Below are 25,535 nucleotides of genomic sequence, written 5' to 3' on the forward strand. Positions count from 1 at the left end.
TGATTTTCTATGGCACACATATGATATTTTCCTAATTAAATACACACTGGAGCCCCTCTGATTGCGACACTTTGGAGAGTGCAGCACAACCAGGCAGGTGAGAACTGGGCCAGTTCAAGCGCCCCCACAGGTGCATTTTTGCGGTGATCACGTGCGGGCCCGCCCCGCCTTGCCGCCTCCCAACAAAGCACAGCAAAAGTCACCGCTCCTCTTCCTCCATGCGAGCAGCCCCACAGCGAGGCAGGCGCAGAGCAGCAGCGGCGGCAGCGGGGAGGTAAGACGAAACCACTGAAGCCAGCGTGCGTGCGTGTGTGTGTGTGTGGAGGCGGTTCGCGCTGGCGCAAAAAGATGATTAATTAGTAAAATTAAGCTCTCGGTAACTGGACGCCGCAGCTGTTCCGGGCTCGGGGCTCTACAGAGGACACCGGCGCATGTGGAGGTTAAGGCCAGGTGAGTCCGGTCCTACTTTGCGGGCGAGCACGCGTGTCCCGCTCGCCCTCGGTGCGGTTGTGCGTCAGCGTTTTTCAGTCTGAATCATGAAGCCGATACATACATGCGAGTATGTGTGTGTTTCCGGAAGCGACTTTAGTCCGTGACAGACGAGCTCACAAACTCGGCTCAGTTTGGCATCCATAATTTATGAGCCGCAGTCATCGGGCTCGTGGGGAGATCCGCGACACGCAGGTTCCTGCAGAGCACCGCGAGTATCCTGCAGGCTGCACGCGCCAGCCTCAGCGCGACCGCGAGCGCATCCACGAACCCTGCGCGGGTGATTGGATCAGTTTTAACGAGCGCGCGCGTGTGTATGAGTGTGTGTGCGCAAAGTGCGGAGAGTCACACCGAGAGGCGACACCTCGCTGCGTCCGCGGCTGCTATCAGCGCGGAGCAGATAACACGTCGAACAGCCGATCGCCTCTCTGATGCGTTTCTCTTTCTGCTTAATGACATTACCGTTCCTCTCACGCGCCCCACAGTCCGACCCCGCGTGTCCTCGCGCTAATGCAGATAAAAACGCGAAAACACAATTTGAGAGGCGCAATCAAGCTTAATCATGCGCCTCATCATTGTGCGCCAGCGCAAGAGTTTTTATAATCATCTGCCACACTGATCACATTGTGATATTGCAAGTAAGTCCTGTAGCGGGCTGTTAGATCGGTGTAAGTTTCAGTAGCGAATCAGTCACATCGGACGCACACTTTATGATACCCTATTAACGCCCCTGTTTCCGCCCCTCTCTTCACTCTCCCTCTTCAGTTTTAATAGGCTGCAGCGTCACTGAGGCCGCTCCGTGCGCACTGGAAACCCGACGTTCAATTGGTGGAAGCAGGAGGGGAGCCCCGGCCTTTTCCACTGCAGGAGGAGCACAGTTGAGGAAACCGAGGCAGAGACGGACGCCGCTGCCAAGACGGCAGGAGCAGCCTGCGCAGTTTCGAAAACGGCACAGCCTCCTCTGCTGCACGGCATGAGGGACTTCAGCCAAACTGCGCACCGACTCTGCAGGATGCAGCGCTGCAGCCGCGTAGTTTGTTAGACGCAGGCATACGCAAGCTGGTTCCGGACCTGTGCAGGAATTTGACAGAAGAATTAGGCCGAACCGGCCGCTGACAGCGGCTGCGACATTTGGTTCCCCCCGCTGAGAGTTGATCATCCCTCCCCTCCGGAGAGCCCTGCGCTGTGGCCTTGTAGCGGACATGGGAAATGTAAACAGTGGTCGGGCTGGATTTTAAACTACGCACACGTCCCACGTCCTCCTCCCGCCTCCTCCTCCTCCCGGGGCGTCCGAGATGGAGATGGAGACGGAGAGGGTCGAGCCGGAGCAGGAGGGAGACGCGGAGCCGCCCATGCACAGCGTCCACGGAACCAACCGGATCAGACCGTCCTCCTACCGGGCCCTGCGCAGCGCCGTGTCCAGCCTGGCCCGTCTAGATGACTTCAGCTGCGAGAAGATCGGCGCGGGGTTCTTCTCCGAAGTGTTCAAGGTGAGAGGAAGTGTGCGTGTGGGATGTTTCAGGACTTATTTTCCCAGTAAGTTGTGCACAGGGTGTCATGTTGAGGACAGGCTCAAGATTTAATGGTCACATTCTCCATTACACACAATCAAAGTTTGTCTTTATTTGATTATTTAAGACAATTAAACAAAATGTGGACTGAAGTAAACTTTATGACAGCCCTGAGTGAGGTGTTGGCTTGCTGTTGAAGTGGCAGCCTGTCTGTGGCAGCAAGTCCATCCTAAACCAAACACCAAGAAGCAAAGAGGCAGAATAATTGCAGGAGGAAGTTGTTGATGGAGGCTTTTTTTTTTTTTTTGGAAGGATGGTGTCATGATGGAAATTTACACCTCACTGTCTCATCTAATGGTCCTCTGCTCTCCACATGTGCGACCCACATGTTGTGTAAGACGGACACTGTGTTTTGGTGTGTAAGTGGATACGGTCAGGACAGGTGGATCTGGCACACCTGCAGGTAACCTTACCCTGCTCGTCTTCGTCAAGAAGCAGCCGCCTTCCTCCCTTTGTCACGCCGCTGTTCACTTGCACAGAGACTAATTCCTAGGGTGCAGCCCGGTGTGATGGTGCGAGAGGTGGTACAATACGAAGAGCTGCTGGCCAGGGGGCAAACTGCAGCACCTTTGAGAGGCAGACTCACATTATATGTGAATAATGATGAAATCTTTAAGGGGGAAAAAAAAATGTTTAGTTTGATGCGTTCAAGGATCACCACGATGAAAGAGTTCGACAATCGCAAAAATGAAAATAGCGAAAATAAAAATAAAAATAGCGAAACATTTCTCTCAGGCTCACAGGTGATGCCTTCAGTTGTCTTTTTTTCTCCGACCAACAGTCCAACACCCAGAGATATTCAGTTTACAATGTCATATCAAAGAAAAGCATCAAATTGTCACATTTGAGAGGGTAGAAACGGAAAATATTTAGGATTTTTGCTGCAAAAATTGACAAATTAATATTTGATTTTGAAAAAAAACCTAGATCAGTGCATTTAGCACCACAAAGCCTCATGGTTCAAACAATATGTGGACTAGCTGGATATGGGGTGAGCAGCTGGTTTTCTTTAATACTGAAAGCATCCAGGATGAACTCTGGGACATAATGAATGAATTTCTCTCTGAATGTTAAACGATCAGGCCCCGCTCTGATTAACTGCCTGGTGAGACGCAACAGTTTAGATCAAGAGAGATAATTATGTAGCCCTGCCTTCCTCTTTCTGCAGAAATTAATCTAGTGCTGTGATGTTCTGTGTTTTGTCTTGATTGGCGCTCACCGAACTCTCATGCACACAAAGTGATCAGCCCACTTAACATAATTTTACTACAGATGAGTCAGAACAATGCCAACCCTTTTAAAATTAATGGTGTATAGTGCCGAAACTATGCATCGATTAGCCAGTTGACAGACATAAATTAATAATCAGTGAATTGTCAGGGTTTTTTTGGGGGGGGCTTTGGAGCAATTTATGTGCATGTCATGCAGAGTGTAACTGAATATTTCCTTCATATCTCTCCTGTGTCCACCTAAAATGTCAGTGAGTTCTGTAGTTCGTTTCAGTGTGTAGTTCAAGGTCTCATTTTTTTGTAGGAATCTTAGTCCCCTGCAAAAATTGTTAAGCAAGATTGAAATTATTAAATACAGCTATCTTGTGTTAAACTAATCCCGGGGCAGACACTTCACATTAAAAGTCGCCTTTGTTCAATGCTGTAACCTGCGTTGAACTGCCCTCTTTGTTCGTTTTTTCGTCCAATCGTATTGTAGTCATCAGTCATGTACGCAGGACGCCTTACTCTTCACTTTCAGCGATAATACCTGTAAATTAAACAAAAGTCAGAGGTAGAACTGCCTACGATAATGCGCGGCTGTTAATAAGAGATTATAAGGAGCTCTTTAATACCGATGTGGGAGTGTGCCAAGACTCACTGGAGCAGGAGCAGTCTCTATTCTCTCTAACACCTTTCCTGCTTCCTCTCTTTAGGTACTGAATATGAACCCCCCTCCAAAAAAAAAAATGCAGGTGTTCTTGCTTGGTTTCAGGTCGAACACTTATCCTGTGGGCTTTTGAAGGGTTTTATACAGCGGAGACAGCTGGGGCATGAGGAAAAATGCCATTTATCAGGATAAAAAATTTGTCTTACGGCAAACCTGGTTTGTTTCTTCTCCTCCTTTGTCTGCAATTTATTTGAAATTTTGTACATAATCACATGTGACATGTAAACATGTGATGTGTGTACATATAAAGCTATGATTTCAGTTTTTTCTTTGGGCTTTGGGTTGGGGCTGCAGCTAATGATTGTTTTCGTGACACACTGGTCTCTGAAATGTCAGAAAATAGCAAATAATGCCCATCAGAAGTTCCCAGAATCAAAACGGATGTCTTGTTTTGTGCAAACAATGATTAATCCCCCCAAAATATTCAATTTACTACCATATAAAACAGAAATGCAGCAAAGTTTCACATTTTAGAGGCTGTAACCAACACATTTTTGAAATTTTATCGTAAGAAATGAAACCTAGATTCATATTCTGTGTGTCCAACTAACTGATAAACTGACAAATTGTTTCGGCTCTGCTTTGTATACAGAGTATGTGGCAGGAAGACGTCCTGCTGTATTCTTGTGGTTTATTCTAATCCCATGTGGGTTGAGCCCAATGTTTGGCAAGACGAGTAAACAGAAATTTACTCTAGCGTTCAGGTTAAAACATGACAACTGGCAGAACTGTGGACTCGTTAAACAGTGATTCATACTTCTATATTTAAGCCTTGCAGTCCTGTGAGATGAAATTAAAGATGTTTAGTCTATTTAAAGTTAAACGCTAAATTAAATGTTCCCCCTGACCAAGGCGGTCTTAAATTCTGCACGGCTGAGTCGACCCTTACCTCATTAGATATGAGTTTTTGTGTTGTGACTTCACTCTCGGTGCTTCTTCCAGCACTCCTCTGAAGCCACTCCCTCAGCTTTGCCCTTTGAATGGCCAATCAGCATGCAAATGTCACACTGTTTACTGCTGCCTTGTCTAGATGGCACTTCAGTTTGCCCTTTTGATTGCGCCATATAGATGCAAAATTGTTAGCCCAGCTATCAGTCACATTTAAAAAGTTTGCTGACATGGCTGACTGAACGATTGTTCCTGCACCCTGGTTTGGTTCTTAGTGAAAGACTCCACCGCTCTGCAGGAAAACCTCTCAGATGTGTTGTTTATTAAACTCAACAGTCACTAAAATGCATATGGCATTCAGGCTTTGAAATGTCCTGAACACACCTTCAAAAGCTCTGGCCTCCTGCCATGTGTGTGTGCACGTGTGTGTGTGTGTGTCGCCGTCGCTGAGCTTCAATCTTTAGTGCGGATCAATTGAGACAGGCAGCCATTCACCTCTCCATCGTGCAACCTGAGAGAAATAAAAGCGGAGAGAGGAAGGCAGCACACGTGTTGAGACAAATCCTTCAGGTGCTGTTTTTCATCTTCCTTTAATATTCTTCAAAGCAGGTGTGTGCGTGTGTGCATGTGTGCGTGTCCTCCTTTTGTTTTTCCATCAGCCTCAAACTCCACCTGAAAACCTGAAGGCTCAATAGCAATAAAAACCCCTCCATCACAGATATTGCACCGTCACTCAACAGCTCAGTTAACAGCAGGAAGTAATTATTTATTCTGCGTGTTACCCGGGGCTGCTGTTTTTTTTTCTTTTTTTTTCTTTTTTTTTTAAACAAGTTGCATCAATTTTTCATAGGATTACCGTGTTACTGCGTCTTTTTCCAACTTTTCTAACTGATCTGTATATTTGCTAATCCGGATGACTCCTGCTGTCTAAGAACAAGGAAACACAGAGCAGACTTCTTATCAAATTTGGTTGTTATTTCCCTTCTCCATAATTTACATGAGATGGAAATTTCACGCCATTGTTTTCAGAAGCTTCCACAGCATCCCAGTCTAAAAAAGACAATGCTTACATTTTTTTTGGATAAGTCTTGTCTGTTTGGATCTGTTTTGGCCTTTCAGCAGCAATCAGATTGACATCAGTGTTGCTAATCGCTAATGTTTTACCACGTCAACATGACATTTGTTCTGGGGTTCAAAGACATAGTTTTTGTTATGTACATTTTAGGAAAACGCTCTTTCTTGTTGAAAGTTAGATGAGAAGATTGATGCCACTGTTATGTTTGAATGCTAAACCTGCAGCTATAGCCAGGAGCCAGCTAGCTTAGCCAAAAGCTAACAAATTCCAGCTAAGATCACATATTAACACATATCATATTTTGTTTGTTTAATTTGTTCAAAAACCATTGTGATGTAGTGATTTTACGAGGGGTTATGTGCCGGATTTTTTTTTTTTTTTTTTACCTTTGTTTAGAGCTAGGCTAGCTGTTTTAGCGTGTTTCCAGTCGTTGTGGCTAGCTACAGTGAGTTAACAGCTGCTGGCTGTAGCTCATATTTACCGGTGCTATCAATCTTAATGTCTAGCTCTCAACAAGAAAGCTATAAAATTTATTTCCCCTGATCTCAAACTATTTCTGCTCAGTGTTGTGTGTGTTTTTATGTACTTTATGTCTTAATTGTGACCTGCCAAAAGACAGCAGATAGCAGTTAGCTTTAAGCTAACTCTGGTACAATGCATCAAACTCTAGCATTTATGTTTTTCCCACCCTGCTAGCAAATATTTTTAATGACATACTGAGATTTTTTGACATTTTTAGAAAGAAATGTTTGCTGCTTCAATCTTAGGTCAGCCTGCTCACACCCTGGTTCGTAGGCTGAGGTGAGGTCTGATTGTCTTGCAATCTCGCTAATTCCAGCGCTGATACAAGTGTGTGTCCTTGTAATTGTTGCAGGAGGTGGGAGGTGAAGCTGAAATTCGAATACATTTCCATGAGTCACAGAGTGAGAATTTTCTCCATCACAAAACCAGTCATCATGGTAATTATCATACTGGCTGTGATTTAGCCTGATTAGAGTCTAGTGATGGAGGTGTATGTGTGTGTGTGTGTGTCTGTGTGGGCCGTTATGCTCACACGTGAGATATGATGATGATAAGCTGAAGCAGAATAATTAGATAAAGAGAGGATTTAAAACAGACTGGAGTCTCTGAAGGACAAATACTGTCAACTTGAATGAGGGGTTGATGGGTGTATACTGTGTGTGGTCATGTATTACTCATGTTGTGGTACATAAATCTGTTTACACAGTCATACTGTGGGATCCTGCTTTCATTTTGGGGACAAAGCGCAAGTCTCCATAATGTAAATCATTAAATTTTGATTATGGTTATGGTAAGTCTCCAGGAAATGAATGTAAGTCAATGATGTGTCCTCTGAAATGATGGAAACACGTGTGTGTGTGTGTGTGTGTGTGTGTGTGTGTGTGTGTGTGTGTGTGTGTGTGTGTGTGTGTGTGTGTGTGTGTGTGTGTGTGTGTGTGTGTGTGTGTGTGTGTGTGTGTGTGTGTGTGTCAGCTGCTTGTGACAGAGTGTTAATGTGAAGGAAATGTGTTGCCAAACACTGCTGTGGTGCCTCTGTGTGTGTGTGTACACTATGGCAACTGTATATTGACTTTCAGTAAATTCATATTGTGACGATATGATCACATCATATTACAAAATTTAGTTATCCTCTTACAAAATTTGAATATTCAAAATAATGATTTAAACTGTGTTTTGAAAATGAAATTACTAAACAGGTCATTATGTTATAAATTATGTAATTTTCCATTCTGTGCCATATCGTCATTCGAGCTGCAGCTAATTATAAATTCAGTTACTTACTTGCTGCTTTCAATCAATTGATTGACATTAGTTTAGAAAATAGAGGAAAATGCAATTCATAATTTCTGACTAACAGTCCAAATCCATGAATATTCAATTTACTGTCATAGAAGACTGAAAGAAGTCTTGGACCAGTGAGGTTTTTTTGCATTGTTTCTTAAAAATAACTTCTTTTCTCTTTTTTGCATCAATGTAACCTGAATATATTTGTGTTTTTCGACCATTGATCAGAGTAACAAAGCTTCTTTTGGGGGCATTTTATTTGCTAGTGGACCGCTAACAGTAAATGAGGAGAGAGACCTGAAACAAGGATCTCAGTCGGACACAAATCAGTGATAGTGCGGCTCATGGCAGCTGCCTCAACCCCCCCGACCACCAGTGCAATTTGAAGACTTTGTGATGGAGAGTTTTCACTTTTCTTTATCATTTTATAGATGAAACTGTTGACTGATTGATTGGAAAACTAGCAACAATAAGCTTTCATTGCAGCCGCACTCCTCTTCCTTTGGGGTAAGCTGGTTATCGCAGAGAAGAAACCCGAATCTCGTCTTCGCCTCATCATTTTCGGGTTCTTTTCAGGCCCGACTCCTGTAGAAAAACAAAGACATACTGATTGTGGGACTCTCCCATCAGGACGTGTTGGGATGTGACCAGTTCTTAGGAAATCCTGGCCGCTGAACAATGTCAACTCTGGAAAGATGGAACGACAACAGAGGAGGGAAAAGAGTTGAATAGACACATACCAGGATCCATCATCAGCTGTCTTCTCCGTGTGTGCGTGCCAGTGCAGACTTGAACATCAGCAGCTTAGTGTAGCACTTTTCCCTCATTATTCCTCTCTGCTCGAGTCGGGACCTGCTCGGCCGCCACTCGCTGCTCAAGTATTTCGCCTTTGTTTATGTTCTGCACTGCGGCGCAAACACGAGAGCGCCGAGCATGTGATGTGCCTGTCTTCACTTGAACCGCCGTGTTTATTGCTTAAAATATTTCAGCTGGACCGGGGAGTCAAATAGAGAAGTGTTGGGCAAGAGTTGCACAATTATCTGTTTTCACATCCCTCCCCCCTTTCCATTGTGGCTACCAATGTTTTTGGACATTTATGTCAAGAGAGGGTGTAAGTGTGTTTACATCGGTGCACAATGAGTGTTTCCTCCCGTCCGCATGTTGGCACTGCGGTAGTCTTTTAGCTAAACCTGGAGGAAGGCCGCTCCCCTGCAAGAAGCTAAACAAATGGCTCAGTGTTTGCATGTCTCGTCAGTGTCGCAGAAATGGTGAAACCTTTTGTGGTGCAGCACCTCAGTTGTTTTTCTTTTGTGTTGTCGTCTCTGTCCCATCACGCTTTAAAGAGTTGACTCACAGCAAAAAGATAAAACATGCTCCCTTATCTCTCTTCGAGTCACGCCACGCAGAGAGTATTTGTTTTTGGATACCGGCCTCTGAGATCTCTGCCTCCTCCCTGATTCTGTGGAAGTGAATGGAAGAAACTATGTCCTGTTTCAGTGTTTTCAATGCAGCCACTCTCTACCAATGACAAGTTCTCTGTTACACAGAAATCACACACTCATGTCCCAACCATGGTAAACTAAACAAGCACCCAGCTAAAAGAAGAATAGTTGAAACTGACTGTATCCTACACCTTCCACAATGCAGCTCAATACAGTCTCTCATCATCCCTCCCTGCCTGGTATTCAGACTCCACATATTTCACATTCCTGCTTTCTGTCCCAAACCCAGGCTTTGATTACACCGATGACCTCACAGTGACATCATCTGGGTTATTCTCTCAGATTTAAGAAAGCTGCCCCAGAGCCAGAGAAGGACATCAGGGATGCACCGGTCCACTTTTTTCCTCTCAATACAGATTCCTGTTTCAGCTGGATGCTTGTGCCCCTTTCTCTCCTCATTTAACCAGCTGGGATCACTTGATCGTAAAGCAACTTGAGGCCAGGTACCAGAAACATTAAATATTATCATTACAGTGACAGAGAACCTGAATATTATGTGGATCAGTCATGTCATGGACAACACCTGATCCACTGCACCGATGCATCTCTCAGTGGAGTTCCCCTTTTTGAATCTAAAGAATCCAGCAAAACAACATGAACGATTAATGAGCCACAGGTCAGTGATGATAAACATGCATGAACTCCAGTGACCCCCTCCCCCCAACTCATGTTTAGGCCTGTAGGGGCAAGAGGAAGGGGCGTGGTCTGTCCAGTGTTGTGCAACAGAGCGAGTGAGCGATTGTGTGTCGGCTTGTCGGCTACCTGGACCGTTCGCCTCCTGGATCAGGTTGTGTTTCTGAGCCTGGCTCAACCACACAGAAGTGGGGGTTTGTGTGTGGGAGGGGGATGGATGGACCTCCCTGCCAGCTCACTGATGGACCCGGCTTGGCCGGGTGCCTCGTTTCAGTCGCCTGCACACTCAGACACCCGCACGCTCTCCCCGCTGCTTGGCGCTATAACTGAGCGCAGAGCCTCAGGCGGTGGCTTAAGCCTCGAGTTTTTTTGCAGGAGAAGCTAATTTTCTCGACTCTCCAGCGCGGACACAGACACACGAGTGAGCGGAGTTCGCCCCCTCGGGGACTCCCAGTCCCTTCTCGCTGCAGCTCAAAGCTCGCCCGTCAAATCTGTTGAAGCTTTCCTGTTTTTGTCTTGAAGTGATGCCTTGAAATGCTGATTCTGAGGCAAATTTAGCTTTAGTCTGGTTTTTTGAAATGTTGCACAAGTTGCACATTTAAATTATGATGACTCTTTTTTTGAGGAGTAGATTCTGTTTTTAATGTGGCTGGCTTCAGACCAGTAAGGCTGCAAGGTACTTTAGCAGGTAAATATCACAGTAACTTGCCTGTTAACTAAACATTTAGGTCTGATTGTTTTGATATGCAGAGTCAAGACTTGATGTATTTCCACTAACAATCCCCGCCGTTTATTTGGAGACCCCTGGTTGTGAAAGTATACGTTCAGCTGGTGAAATGACAACATTGGCTCCTACTGGTGGGAAGCTGTGGAGTGATCATGAAATCCACGAGGGAAAAGAAGCCTTTAGAGTCAACCCAGCGAGACGTTGAGCTCTGCGTGCGTGTCGTCGGCCGTGTGGTCACACTCGGCCACGCTCCACTTCTGCAGCACTGCAGCAACATGTGATTTGCTCTGCAGAGTTTTCTCTTTTCACTTACACTCAGACTTGTGGTGGACACCTGAAAAGTTTGGCCGTGTAGCGTAGACAAAATAATCGCACACATGGAGCAAACACAGGCCTGAAGCTACCACTGGCGACAGCAAGGCCATGTCCTCGACATTGTTTTCGGGGAATTGGGGTGTTTTAACAACCTGAGAAGGAGTTTATACTCTACAATTTCGCACGAGTGTTTTTAAAGCCTGCTTCAGATCTTATTTTACAGTCAAAATCCTTTAATTGGACTGTTTTTTTAGACTGAAAACATGCATTAAAAGAGCAGGATTTGGTATTGCAACACCAGAAAAGTATTCCTGGCATTGTTGGAAATGCTTTGAAACAGCTTTCAAGCCAGAATATGCCAAAATATATATTTAAGAAATTAGATAATTATAGAAAATGTTTTTGTCAGTTTGATCATTTAAACTGCTAATGAGACCCAAACACATTTTCCTGCAGTTTATGTGCAGACTTTTAAAGGCCTAACACATCTCTCTTGCCCTTGTGTGCATCCTCCCTCTGCAGTCTCTGACACATCCTCCTCCTCTCTGTCACGCCGTACATCAGCCTGCCCCATCGGGCCGCCGGCTAATGACAGACATCGCTGCACATGTTGGCTGCGCCGAGCGAGAGCAAAAGATGCCCGTGACCTTTCCTCTGCTGACAGCAGCACTTTACAAGGCCGGGTTTGTGTGAAGGAAAGCTTTAGGGTGTGTCTGGGCGCGTGCATGCAGTAGAAGTCTCTCGTGGGTGTGTGTTTGCACGTAGTGTGTAATTGCATGCATCATGGGGTAATCTTGACGCAGGCGTGGACATCTGCATTCCAGTGGCAAGTCCACAGAGATGACCAGTTAAGTGGCATAAAGCATTTGGGGGGGAAGAAAAACACCACGCATACCTTGTGCTGGTTTTGCAAGTCTAAGCTTCTCAAATGGCAAAAACATACACACACACACCTGAGAAAATGTTGCAGCGGTGAGTCAGACAGTCTGTAATGATGATGAGCGAGAGGTTGTTTATTTGGAGGCTAAAAACTGTCGGGACAAAACAGGCGGGTCAAGCAGCGTTGCAATTCCAACCACTGCTGCATCAGCAGTTGGCTCACGTTTGTACTGTAACCTGCCTATAGGAGTCAAAGAGTTTGTGCATTTGAGTGTGTGTGTGTGTGTGGTTGCCTGACGAGCATGTAAGAGTTACTTCAAATAAGTGAGAAGGCAGATGTGTGCAAGGAAAAAGCGGACGAGTGTGATGTAAATCCACAGCCATGCAGAAGCCCCGCAGTCCTGTTTGCCAGATAAATCTGCGCTAATGGAAGCAAGAGGAGGCTGTGTGTATAAAGAAACCTCCTAAAGAGTCTCCTTCATCCTCTAAGTGCTGTGTATATATATAAAGCGAAGAAGAGATTAGTCTAGTCCCTCCGCACTCCTGCTGCATGTTTGAATTTCTGCTCCAACTTCCTGCCTGCAAGAGGAAGCAGCTACTGTGCAGTTTTGTGTGTGTGTGATTTACATGCGTGCACCCATGCATGTGTGCAGCACTTTGCCACCGGCTGAAGTCCTCAAGTGGCTCTGTGGAGGAAGGATTTAGTGTGGTAGAGATTGACTCATTGACTGGCTGTTAAGATGAAGAGGGCAGCCTTAGCCTAGTGTGTGTGCGTGTGTGTGTGTGTGTGTGTGCGTGTGTTTGTGTGTATTAATAGCTTTACTCGCTGCACTCCAGTCTGGTCTGTAATAGGCTTTGTGGTTTTTCCATGGCCGCTCTGATCCGGAGCCCAGCTAGGATCCAGGCCAGTGTCACAGTGACTTCAGCTCCAGACTCTGAGTGCTCACACACTCCCCTCCTCCCTTTCATTACACACTCATGTCACTCATGAAGACACAACCTAAAACCTGCCCAAAACCCTCCCAGTTCAGCTCTATTATTAGCTCAAAGGAAATTTGGTTTGCAGCCAGGCATTAAAAGCCTGATTCCTGGTTGTAAATGCAAACCAAAGTGTGTCCCTACAAGCGAAATCCAAGAGCCGAAGATCGCAACCTGCTGTTATTCGCTAATTGCCTGTCTTTTTTTAAGTGAGGTTTGGTATTGTGTGAACATTTTCAATGCTGGTGGTGCCGATGTGACACTGACGTTTTGGCAGCGACAAACGTCCCTTCTACCATAATTTGACTTGAGAAATATGAACACTGTTTTCTGTAAAACCCCTTTTTCATTTTATTAATGAAGCCAAAGTTCTGGCAAAGATCACAAGCAGGACTGCTTCAATAAAATGAAGTCCGAAAGTTAGCAATCAGATCATGTTTAAACAAGATTGTGATTCAGATCAAACCACTGGAATGTCTCAGTAACTGTCGGATGGCTTGTTCCCAGAGGATGAATCCTAATGACTTTGGTGAACCTCTGACACACTAACATTGCATCCCAGCTGTACTTGCAGTGCATGTAGTAGCACTATGAAACAAATCGATGAAAATTACAGGTTTTTTGAACTGTTAAAGGTTTGTGTAAATCAGTAACGGTGGCGAACACAGCTGTGAAACAGGCCTTTAATTTCCACTGTGGTCCTAAGTTATATATGCCAATAAACCTGCAATTTATGACGCCAACAGTTACAGATTTGGCCCTGTTTAAACCTGTAAGATAACAGAAATGCACCAAAAGATAATCAAAACATTTGTAAAATATAAACGGATTTTAAAAAAAATTAAAGGAAAATGAAAAGCAGCCATTCTTTCTTGTTTCATAATGTCAGTGTTCACACCTTCACTTACATTACAGTAGCTAACACAGTTAATTCAACACATACAGTACTGGGCTTTCTCACCCCAGTCTGTCTCACACACACACACTCACACACACTTCCTTCCTGCTCGTCTGCTGTGTGCATTTCCTCTGGAAGTCAAACTACTTGCCAGGCAAATATCTACTAACATGTAGCCCGAGGGGGGGGGCATGTCACATTACCATGGTTACCATACCAGCCACTGCCATAGCAGCAGGCTGGGACAGAGAGGCATGAAGAAACTCAACTAACCTGCTGATGTTTCATGGCCACTTTCCAAAAGCTCTTGAGTGTGTGCTGTGACGCAGCACTATGTGGTAGCTGAATTTTTATTACTTCAGATTGTGTTAGCTGATGTGGTGAATGTGTTTATAATGGATAATGATCATAAATACCGTCCTGCAGGCCTGCACTATTTGGCCACATGTCTGTTCATGTGCTTATATGTACTTTGAGGTGTTTGAAATAAGACTTTCCATCAACTGTCATGTTTCTTTTAAAAGTGGAACAAGCATTAATTGCTCCAGAGAGTCTGTTGGGCCGGATGTAGCATTTTCCGGTGCTAAATTGCATCATTTCATTGGCTTTTTGATTTCCACACAGACGATGTTGAACCTCCAGTTTTGCAGTAATTCTAGTGTTAGCTGTGGTTGAAAATGAAAGCTTGTTGTTGTTGTTGTTGTTTTGCCACAGGTGCAGCACCGTGTGTCAGGTCAGGTAATGGCTCTGAAGATGAACATCCTGGCCAGTAACAGAGCCAACATGCTCAGGGAGGTCCAGCTCATGAACCGACTATCACACCCCAACATACTCAGGTAACTGTCTTTCCTATCTGGTTTACACATTCCCCTCAGATCCTGGTCTTCATTACTGATCACTACTGGATCCGCTCCGTCTGGTCCATGTGAAGAGTTGTTAAGTCATGTGTTTGTCTGCTCTGCCTCCAGGTTTATAGGAGTGTGTGTCCATGAGGGGCAGCTCCACGCTCTCACAGAGGTAAGAGGCTAATTAACCTGCTGCTGAGTGGAAGAGTGCTGGAGCATTTTAAAGAATCAAACATCACTTTATTGCCTGTTAGCAGTGCATCATGCTAACACTCTGTAGTGGTCTATTAACAGCTGACTGCAGGCTGTGCATAGAGGATATACTGAGACGCAGGGAACATTGATTTAGGGAAAATATTGTGACTTTCATTGCATCAGTTAAGAAAAGGGCAAAATCTCAAGTTCATCTTATTTCTACTTACCTCTAGTACACCTGACCGCATTTAAACTTTTCCCTCTCACTTCTTGTTAAGACAATAACCATGAAAAACTAAACTATGCTGCAAACCAAAAAAAACGTTAATTTCTCTGCACCTTTGCTCTCAAATTTGTGCTGCTTTTTGAAATTTTGCATCACGTTAAAGCAGCAGCTGTCTTTGTATGACACAAACACATAAACTCTGTCTAACGCACAGTAAAAACATCCACGACTGTTAGACCAGCCAGTCCCCGCTTGACTGTTATGGACAGAATGAGGTCAGCCAGCTCATGACTTTTCACCTGTTTCTTGCATGTGATGGGTTTGCCTGGCGTTGCCATGGTAGCTGAGCTGCTTAGCAGTGGGGAGGGGGAGATTTCTGATGTCCGTACAGTCGTATCGATTGAAAAGATCAGCAGTTTTCAGGCACACGTCATTTAAAGATACTGTTAAATGATGAATTAGATGGGCCTTGTGAGAGGCTCCTGTTTCTATCTCTGCTGTGACTGTCCAAATGGAACAAATTGCACACACACAAAAATCAGACGGAGTAAAATCGACTTAAGACTGATCAATGGAAGGGCCAATTAAAAGAGGAAAGAAACAATCCCACTCACACTAATGAAAGGCTGTATGTTAATGAAATAATTATTTATTATTATTAATTAATGTGTGTGTCATGACTGGCAGCAGCGTTCATCAGGTTTGACAGCTCAGTTTAGTTACAGCCTGTTACGGCACAGCATCAGTGAGACATTCAGGCCCCAATTTCCCAAAACAATAAGGGAAGCAGCTTCCATATCAACATGCAGGCAGTTTAAAAATGAAATGAACTCGTTGTGCTTTGATTTGTGTGTAACTAACTACTTTTACGTTGCCGTTTAACCTCATGATCCAGTACATCAACGGCGGGAACTTGGAGCAGCTGTTAGGCAGCGACGTGTACCTGTCGTGGAGCGTGCGGCTCAGCCTGGCCCTGGACATCGCCCGGGGACTGCAGTACCTGCACAGCAAGGGCATCTTCCACAGGGACCTCACCTCCAAGGTGACGACACACACACACAAATACACACGCATCACTGCCCAGGTACAGTACACACACATCAGTGAACATCAGCACAGACTGATCCTCCACAGGGACTCTGCTCCTACAGGCGTAGTACATGCGCAGCAAACCTACGGATGTTCCAGTAGAAGGAATGAAAACATCGATATTTGTGCAAGCATTAGACTCCTGTATCTGCAAACATCTGATCGCCTTTTGCTTTGAATGTAGGTTTTGGAAACAGTAAAAAGCTCTGGTGCAGATTTAGAGGCTTTGCAGGTGCGTCACAGATCTGGCGGCTACATCAACAAAAAAGGTCTATGGGAAATGTTGTGCTGTGGACGTAAGTGTTAAATTAATACGTAAGTTTGCAGTAGACCACTGTAAGTGGAAACTGACAACTGTACAACAGCCTCCAGCCAAATTAAACAGGGATTTGGCTTTAGCAGCGGGCAGCTAATGCTAACGTTGATGTGCTGAAAACTGCAGGTCCTGGCTTGCAGATAACATTTGTGGGCCCCCATTTAATTTAGTATGAAGCACCGTGTATTGTCCCTCTTCAAGACGGGGGCCTCAGGCTTGGGTAATAATGCAGGTGTCACCTTAAAGCCCTTATTATTTCAGTTTATATTGTGTTTTAGTGGTACAAATACACATTCACATTGATTGACATATGGTGAACCTGGAGCTTTCGGGGCCCCTGAGGGTCTGGGGCCCTACTGTTTCTCCAGAGTTCTACATGGTCACCTAAAAGCCTTTTTTTTATAGCTAACGAGGAGCTCTGCCCGATAAAATCTTACATCGCTGTTTGAATACACCCAGAGGGCCACATGCAGCCATATAGAAAGGAATGCTCTCACACACACACACACACACACACACACACACACACACACACACACACACACACTTAACAGCAGTAATGGTGATGTGTGTGTGTGTGACCTCTGACTCCTCTGTGCAGAACTGCCTGGTGCGCTGGGAGGGCTGCGTGTGCTCGGCCGTGGTGGGAGACTTTGGCCTGGCGGAGAAAATCCCAGATTACAGGTCAGTCCATAACAGTCCACTCATCAAAGCCCCTATCAATGCTGTGATTAGATAAGTCACGCTCGATACACTTACGTTCCTCCACTTCTCTCCTTGTCCTTGTTATCTCTCCTGCCAAATCGCTCTGAGCGCAAATGTCTCCCACAGCTTCTCTTTTCTCTCGGAGGCGCTCAGATGAGACAGCGTCACATGGAAAATGAGACCCGTTACTCACACCAAAGTCCAGTCAGGTTTTTCCAAAGTTTGCATCTGTTCTCCGAATGTTGTGGTTAACCCCCTCTCAACCACCACTGACTGTTTGGGGAACTTGTATTAATATTGTGAAGTGTGGTTTCGGGGGCGAAGAGGGAGGGATGGTGGGCCGACGGCTCACTGAGGCGGCGTCCATATTTAATCTGAGTGGCGGCCGCAATGCTGACTGCTGTCGTCTCAATGCGTCTCCTCCTCTGTGTTTGCAGCTGTGCGTTTTTAATATGCAGTGACATTTATGCTGCATATTTTACTCGCCACCATAAATCTTGCTGAGCATAAATGACCAGCAAAGTTACAGCCATCCAGTTTTACTTTCTTCAGCTGCTTCTCCAGTGACATCGTATAATAAAAGTAGTAACACCACAACAACAAAAGTGTTAGCTGTGAAATACACAGTTCCTGTGTTGTGCAAATGAAACTTTGAAAAAGGGAAATGATAACGATCCCCGGAGTTGGAAAATATGAATTTTATCAGCCACATGCAGGGAAAAACTTTAACGAGATAAATGTATTTGTGTGAAAATAGGAAAGCCTTCATTTGACATTTGGGAAGTTAGCTTCTTTGCCACCTTGCTAAAGAGTAAATGTTGTTACCTCTTCCACGTCTGTGTGTTTAAGCCAGAGCCATGAAGTGATTAGATTCTTAGCATGTTATATCTGTTTGGGCAATAATCAAATAATTAGCTTTAGCTGTGTCACCTCCTGGGATAATCTCGCTGCAGATCACATCTGACAACACTGAAATATTCTCACTCTTTAACTTTTAAGTTACTGAGGCGAACTTGTTAGCAAACAGTTGCTTGTGTTCATTCAGCAGTTGCAGAGCAGCGTTATCACTCATTTGGAGTTTGCTCCATTTAGCTCAGTTTTTGGTCTCTACCACTCCTGGGGGAAATTTCTGGCTCTTTAGCCGCTAGATGTTCCGCTACGTTCACCAGCTGTCTGTGCTGCGCAGATCCTGTGCAGAAGGGTTTTACAGCTTTTTTTCCCCTTTCTGCTGGGGATGACGCGACGAGAGCAGCGAGACTGAGCCGAAACAGTAAAGCTGTGGGGCATAAAACCAAAGGAAAAGCCCTGAGAGACGCTATAAAGCTCTGCAGAGCTGAGGGGGTCTGTGGGGTCATTGCTACGAGTTAAACTTTCATATTCGTGTAGTCCTGTGAGCCATTGTTGTTAGAAAAATACTGATTAAAGCCTGGTGACACTTTTCTTATCTAAGACTATTCCCTTAATTATTCCAAAATGGAAATATTCCAGTTAAGTACCAGGATGTCAGATTGTAATTGAGTGCATCATTAAACACACATTGTTTCTTCGTCTCTTATCCCCAGTATGTCGTCCTCTCATCGTCCTAAATCCTCAAATGAGCTAATTTCTCCTCTTTTAGGATGATAGTTTCTCCATAAACGGTCAAGCAGTGAATTGATAACAATACAGAGCAGCAGGTTGTTGGGAGTGGGATGTCAAAGAGGCCCCTGCCCACACATGTATAGACACCCCGTCATGTCCCATTAGCTCCTCGCCCTCCCCTCCTCACTCTGTCTGCAGTCATTTAGTAAACACAAGACTCCGGCTGAGACGACACAGCTGCCGCTGCAACCTGCCGGACCTTTTCCATCAGCGTTGCGAGTGTGTGGTGTGTGTGTTTCCGCCAGTTGTGTTTGTGCCCTGTCCGCCATTTTTGTTTACAGAAGTGTGTGTCACCGTCGGAGGGGAAAGCTTCTAACTTTCATGCTCTTCACTAAACTTTGTTGCGCTAAATTTCCGGATTTTGATCCTTGAAACGAGCTGAAAAACTCATGTCCGTGCAGCTCGAAGACGAGACTAAACGTGTTATTTTACTCATGCATGGCTTCCAACTGATGTGTGTCAGTGTGTTTTTGCATACCTGCAGCTATCAGACCTGCAGCCTCTGTTTGCTCCTGCCTCTGTTTCAATAACAGCTGTCGAATTGCGTTTCCGTCCTTTTCAAGGCCGTGTTTGCTTTATATTTTAGTCAAACACTGATGTGTCCTGTAGCGGCGCGCTAGCGGAGAATGGGCGATGTTGACAGCCCTTCTCGAATGTGTGTGTTTGTGTTGGACTGCTACCACTGTGCTTGTGGCATGAAGGAAAGGATGGAGGGAAGGAGAGGAGGTGAAGGGGGTTTAGGAAAAGCACTCCAAATAAGGTCAAACTATTCCAGTCCTCCTTTTGCTCCTGCTGCCTTACTGGATCTGCACTACCCCTCATATAACAAGTCACTCTTGTCCTTTACTCTCCCATCATCCCTCTGCTGTTAATTTATGAGCTTTCTGTTCAGTTATTTTCCCTCCGTCGCCTTCTGCACGCCCTGTTTTCCTCGTTTCTGTCTTCTCCAAACAGCGTTTACGTCGGGACCGTCTCGGCTCCTCGTTTCTCCCTCTGCCATCACTTCCCTCGTTGTATTTTTTGCAGTATCATTGCCCACAGTAGCAGATGGAAATAGCACAGAGAGGAAGTATCTGCCAGCAGGGTGTGTGTGTGTGTGTGTGTGTGTGCGTGTGCGTACGTGTGTGTACGCACGTTGTCCTTGCACATTCTTGTGTTCCTTCCTTTCTATTCAGCTAAAATTGCACAACGATATATATCTCCACATAACTGAACTACACTGGGGTTTCTAGATACAAAGGGAAGTGGTGACGACCACAAGCACAGAGGCAGGTTTCACCCCGTTTAACCCCTCTTGATTGGCTTCTGTGTGCGTGAAATCCAGTGTGATGCCTGCTTGTTCGTGTCCGACCGTCCGTTTGTCCGTCATCATCGTTGCTCATTATGGAAAATGCCTGAATTGAAAATGTGTTTTCATCATCTCCGACGCGTCACTGTCAGAACGCACATCAGTCTGTTGAGCCAAAGCTTTTTTTTTACTAAGGCAGCAACTGTTGAATGTCTTCAGTGTTTTAATCTGCTGCCATCACAGTTACCTAAAGCTTCCTCTATCCAATAATACCTTTAATTAACTATTACATAAGATGGTTTTTGCCTAAACAATAAACAATTAGTTAACAAAATAGGAACTAATTAATCGACTAATTGTTGCTGCAAAACAAAGACGTTATGTAATTTTCTGTTTGCGCTAACCTCAGTAAAAGCAGCACAGCTGTCTATTTGAGCCCTTGAATATTTCTTCATTTTAACAGATCTGAGCCATGAAAGACTTTGTTTTAATCTGGCCCCTTATTTGCCTTGGATAATTGTGTTTAGTCTATAAAATGTCAAAAAAAGAGTGAAAACTTCAGTTGTCTTATTTTGTCTGATATTCAGTTTAATAAGATACACACCAATAAAAGGTAGAAAACCTTCACATTCAAGCAGCTGCAGGCAATATTTACAATTCTTGCCTGATTTAATAACTGATTATTAAAGTGCTCTGTCAATCAGCTTGTCATGCAGTCCCTTAAAGACGCTCTGTTCTTACTCCAAGCTGTGATATTTTTTAACGGCACATCGGCAGAATTAAATATAACAATATCCTTTAAAGTCCTGTTAAACTTGGGTGTTGTGAGATGGATTTGAGAGGTTTTTCCTGCTCACATAAGTGCTGGCTTAACATGAAGCTTCCCTCCCTCCTCTTCCCTCTCTGCAGTGAGGAAGAAGACCAGGAACCTCTGGCTGTGGTTGGCTCCCCCTACTGGATGGCCCCGGAGGTGCTCAGAGGAGAGGTGTATAATGAGAAGGTACTGACTGATCGCCATCCTCGTTACCCTTCAGCTGCAGAATGTAGCAAGAGGTCAAGGTCCGCAGTGGGTGTGATGAAAGCCGCTCAAATAAACCAAGGCAGTGAAGTAAAGCATTGAATATTTGATAAATCAGTTATGTCAAAGCCGAGCAGGAATTCAGTTATGTAAGAGGTGCACTTCTTGGCCTGAGTAGCTTAGTGGAAATCCTGATTGCCTGTTAGGGTTTCATTAAAGGGATGATGAGGACATTTTCTGTGTTATGCAGCCTGACTGAGCTTACAAGGAATTGCAAATTAGTACCAGGTCCAGCATCGAGTGCATATTTTTAGATATTGCAGTAATAGTTGATAAACACAGTCACCAGAGCAGTAAAAATAAGATTGCAATTCCTGTCTCTGCAGGTGGACGTGTTTGCATATGGGATCATCCTGTGTGAGGTTATTGCGAGGATACAGGCCGACCCCGACATCCTGCCACGCACTGAGGTACCAAAGACCTTTCCTTCATTGACAAATGCCTCTTTCCTTATCATCACATGCTCATCATCTCATGCACGTCTCATTTCACAGCCCCTTCTTATATAATGGTGTGAACTGTGGAGGGAAATAAACATGACAATAAAGGATTATTGATAATATGCAGGTCCTGTAGGACAGGCCCTGTAAGTCTGTCAGTATTTCGAAAGTACCTCCGGCACATGACTGTTGTGCAAGAAGCAAAGTCAAAATGACTTTCAGCAGCAGTTTCAACATGTAGGATGATTTTGAAAAATATGTAAAAGTGTAGATATCCCATTTTGTAATGAGAGTCCCTGATTGTCATCTGGGACAAACAGGAAGCTCATTTTCTTATCTTGATAGAGGATGCATGACCCCCCCCTCAAAAAAAGATAAAATACATACAAGAATTACTGTAGGATCTGTTTATTAAACATATGTGCTGTACGGAGACCAGGATAATTCACCCTATTCCAATTACATACTTATTCTAAACTGGTTTTTAGTATTCTGTGTGTTCACACTCGAAAAGCAACAAAACAAAATATCTTCAAAGTCAAAGTCTGTCAGTACACTTTTTGCACCATTTATTGTTGTTGCAGTAACAGCATGCCTAATAATAGATTACAGTATACAGTTAGTATGTAGTTGGAATTTAGGACACAGCATCAGTGCACATGCTGAAAACCTCTGAAGAGATCATTTCTCCCCCTTGTGGCCATTTAATAGTACAGCAGTTGAAGGCACTTAACTGCGACAGTACAGCTCACTGAAAGGGCTCTTAAAATAAAATCTGTTGTGCTAGAGGGAAAAAAGCACACACAGACATGAATGTTAACCCTTGTTTTCCTTTGTGTTTTTGTACTTTAGGACTTTGGGCTGGATGTGGAGGCCTTTCAGCAGATGGTGGGAGATTGTCCTCCTGACTTCCTGGAATTGGCCATCGCCTGCTGCAATGTAAGAAACACTCATCTGACAAACGCATAAACAGGTCTAAGTTTATAAATTCTGCCCTCCCTGCCTTCTCTGTTTAGTCTACAGTTCTTTGCTGCAGGGTCACTTGTGCGCATGAACCTAGTTTGGTGATTTCCTAATAGTAAGTCTGAGGAAATTCTCAGGTTGTGTAGGTACATGACAGTAATGCACAGCACAAAACTGTTTTACAACCTCCAGAATTATCATACTGTTGAATCAACAGCTCTCTAAACATTTATAGGTATCTACAGTGTTGCACGATGAATGACGAATGAATGATTGTTCATTTTAATCAGTGTGAATTGAACTTTGACTGAGCGCTTGTGAAGTGTGAACTTGCACAATACTGGGTACAGATTGCATGTCTGAAATGGGTGAGGGGGTAAATCATCCGTCCACCTTCTGACATCCAAGCCTCCATTTCATTTGAATTAATTGATGACTGGAATCTTTCGTTCTTGCTTTTTTTTTTTTTTTTTTTTTTTTTCAATCTGTTGAATTTATCCCATTGCTTTCTCCATCCTGCCAGATGAAAGCAAAGGTCCGTCCATCCTTCTCCCAAATCGTAGTGGAGCTGGAGAGGAGACAAGCTGAGAGGAAACAGAGGGATGAACCAACAGTCAAAGGTGAGTCATCAAACACTCTGTAGGCACCAAATGGTCAACAAGTTTTTCTCTGCAAATTAGTATTAAGCACTGTTCACTCTTTTTTTTTTTTTTAAGCTGTTAGTCCAGCGATTGGCTCTCTCCGAAGGCGATCCCTCTGCCTCCCTTCAGATCCTCGCCTCTCCCGGAGCAAATCCGACGTGCTCCACCCCCAAGACATGCCCCCTTCTGTTACATTGGCAACGCCTGCCAGGGTCAACCCCTTCTCTCGCAGGGAGGACCTCAAGGGTGGCAAGATCAAGCTGTTCGACACTCCCAGCAAGTCTGTCATCTCCCTCACCTTCACCCTGCCCCCACCACCAGACTGCGACAGCCCCTCAGCGTCCGAGACGGACAGCGGTGAACAACCCAGGAGGCACAGGCGCTGCCACTCACTGCCGTGCACGCCTCCTCCGCACCTCACATCAGCGCCGAACACTGTCCTCACCGAGGAGGAGTCCCCATCTGAGGTAGACACTGTAAACGGTGAAGTAAGTGGAACGGGTGAGGAAGAGAAACTGTTAGGAGTTGAGAAGATCAGGAAGGAGAGTGATTCAGGTCTTCCTCTGTCCCTTGAACCCCTGTCGCTGGACCTGCTGGACCAAGAGAAGGAGGATGAGGATGAAGAGGACGAGGAGAGAGAGGGGGAGGAGGAGCCCATGGACTGCACCAGCTCCCCAGACACTCAAGACAGCTCTCCTTACTCCAAACTCTCCCCGCCTCCGTCCCACTCCTCAACTCCCCTGCAACCCTCCACCCCACCCTTCTCAAACGGCTGGGGTTCGGCCATCTCCAACGGGCCCCCATGCCTGCCTCCCCTTTCTAGTCTGGACAACAACAATGTGGTCGTGAGTCGACCCTTAGGGTGGCACGCCACCACCACCACTGCTCCCACCACAACCAACAACAATGGCTACCACTCCCCTCCCAGCGACCCTGCTGGTTCGTCCCCATTCGGCTCTGGCAGTGGACACTCTATGGACCAGGAGGAGGTGATCTCCTGTCCTGGATGCTGCCTTGCCGGCCTTCGCTTCCCCTCAATGTGTCTCAGAGCTCCACCCCGCAGAAACCCCTACAAGAACTTGAACGGGGACCATGCAGCCTCACGTGGGCTGCTTTGTCCAGGACCCAAGGGCCTGCCGCCCTCGCCTACCCCCACAACCAACACCACCAGCCTCGAGCCGGGACTCTCCTTGCCAGGGGCACAGACATAAACTCCATCTTCTAAACACCAAATACACACAGAAAAGATGTGTGGAAACTCTGCACCAAAAGCTCTTCACTGGAAATTAAGCGGGTCTTCTTAGAATTTGCACAGATTTTAATTCAGCAATACCCTGCTTATTTTCCAGACACACTTTTTGGTGCAGATCAGGCTCTTGAGTGTCCAGATTGGTTTACTAGAACACACTCCAGGCTGACTTTCTTCATGCAAACTGTGGGGCAAGAAACTCGTGTCTTTGCTGGCAACTTGTTGCATGTCACCCTCTGCTGGGCTGAGGGTGGCACAACTTAAAATGTCGGCAGTGCCTGCGTATATGTGACTGATGATCAGCAGCTTTCAGAACTGTTCAGCATGTAAACACTCCTGTTTGGGACCCAGTTGGTTAGATCCTGTATATTCGCAGATGTAAAGATTCTTATGATTGATGATATTGATGATGCTGAAATGAGGAATGATAAGCTTAGTATTACTGCTGCGATGATTTTTGATGTTTGGTGCTGTTTTCAAATGAACAGGCAGTTTTGCTTTAATGTCTTTAATTATCAAAAGGTGTATGGTTCACTGCAGGGCTGAGTGTGTTTGTGTGTAGCATGGATTTCAGTGTGAGAGGCTGAGGTGTGTGTGTGTGTGTCTGAGAGAGAGAGAGAGGAAGGGTAAGAGAGTGTGGGCTGTACACCATTCTTTTGTTGCTGTATGATCTCTGTTGGCCCTTCTGGTTGCCTGGTTTAAGCACTTCATCTGTATTACTGTTAATAAGGAAACTATGATGTCATTATTACTTTTGGGAATGAATGGTCAAAGACCTGCTTAAGAGATGTACAGATTCGTATTATTTAAAGATGGCATTGAATAAAAAGAGAAAATGTGATGATGTTCTCCTGATATATATCTGCTTTTATTTAGTCATTGTAGTAGCACAGTTGTAGGGATGGCATTGTCCGGTCTGTTGGCCCACCACTTTGGTCCATGGATTGCCATGAAATCTCGTACTTTGTGCTTAGCCCTAATTAGAAATTGTTAATTTGCATGCTACCTAGCTAAACAAGACTGGCGAACATTGTAGTTATTAAACCTGGTCATCAACATTTTAGCTTTATCATAGTGGTTAGCATGTTGTCATCAGAATTTAGTTTGGTAGCATATTAACATGCTAAACAAAGATGGTGGACATGGTTAACATATTTCTT

General features: G+C 45.0%; 1 protein-coding gene across 3 annotated transcripts; it reads left to right on the forward strand.

The window, feature by feature from the left end:
* The first annotated feature begins 219 nt into the window (after nt 1–219).
* On the forward strand, nt 220–25,230 carry tesk1b (testis associated actin remodelling kinase 1b). 3 transcript variants are annotated; one of them, XM_041965332.1, is made up of 11 exons: nt 220–274; nt 1,255–1,979; nt 14,414–14,535; nt 14,668–14,716; nt 15,861–16,007; nt 16,972–17,054; nt 20,914–21,004; nt 21,409–21,492; nt 22,375–22,461; nt 23,009–23,105; nt 23,202–25,230. In XM_041965332.1, the coding sequence occupies exons 2-11, from the start codon at nt 1,785–1,787 to the stop codon at nt 24,335–24,337; spliced, it is 2,091 nt and encodes a 696-aa protein (XP_041821266.1). In that variant the 5' UTR covers nt 220–274; nt 1,255–1,784; the 3' UTR covers nt 24,338–25,230. The 3 variants fall into 3 exon arrangements, with proteins under 3 accessions (XP_041821266.1, XP_041821267.1, XP_041821268.1); XM_041965333.1 differs by lacking the exon at nt 220–274 and adding an exon at nt 287–450; XM_041965334.1 differs by lacking the exon at nt 220–274 and adding an exon at nt 839–1,127.
* Nucleotides 25,231–25,535: the final 305 nt, after the last annotated feature.

The sequence above is a fragment of the Chelmon rostratus genome, chromosome 23, assembly GCF_017976325.1.
Source record: "Chelmon rostratus isolate fCheRos1 chromosome 23, fCheRos1.pri, whole genome shotgun sequence".
NCBI classification, from domain to species: Eukaryota; Metazoa; Chordata; class Actinopteri; order Chaetodontiformes; family Chaetodontidae; genus Chelmon; species Chelmon rostratus.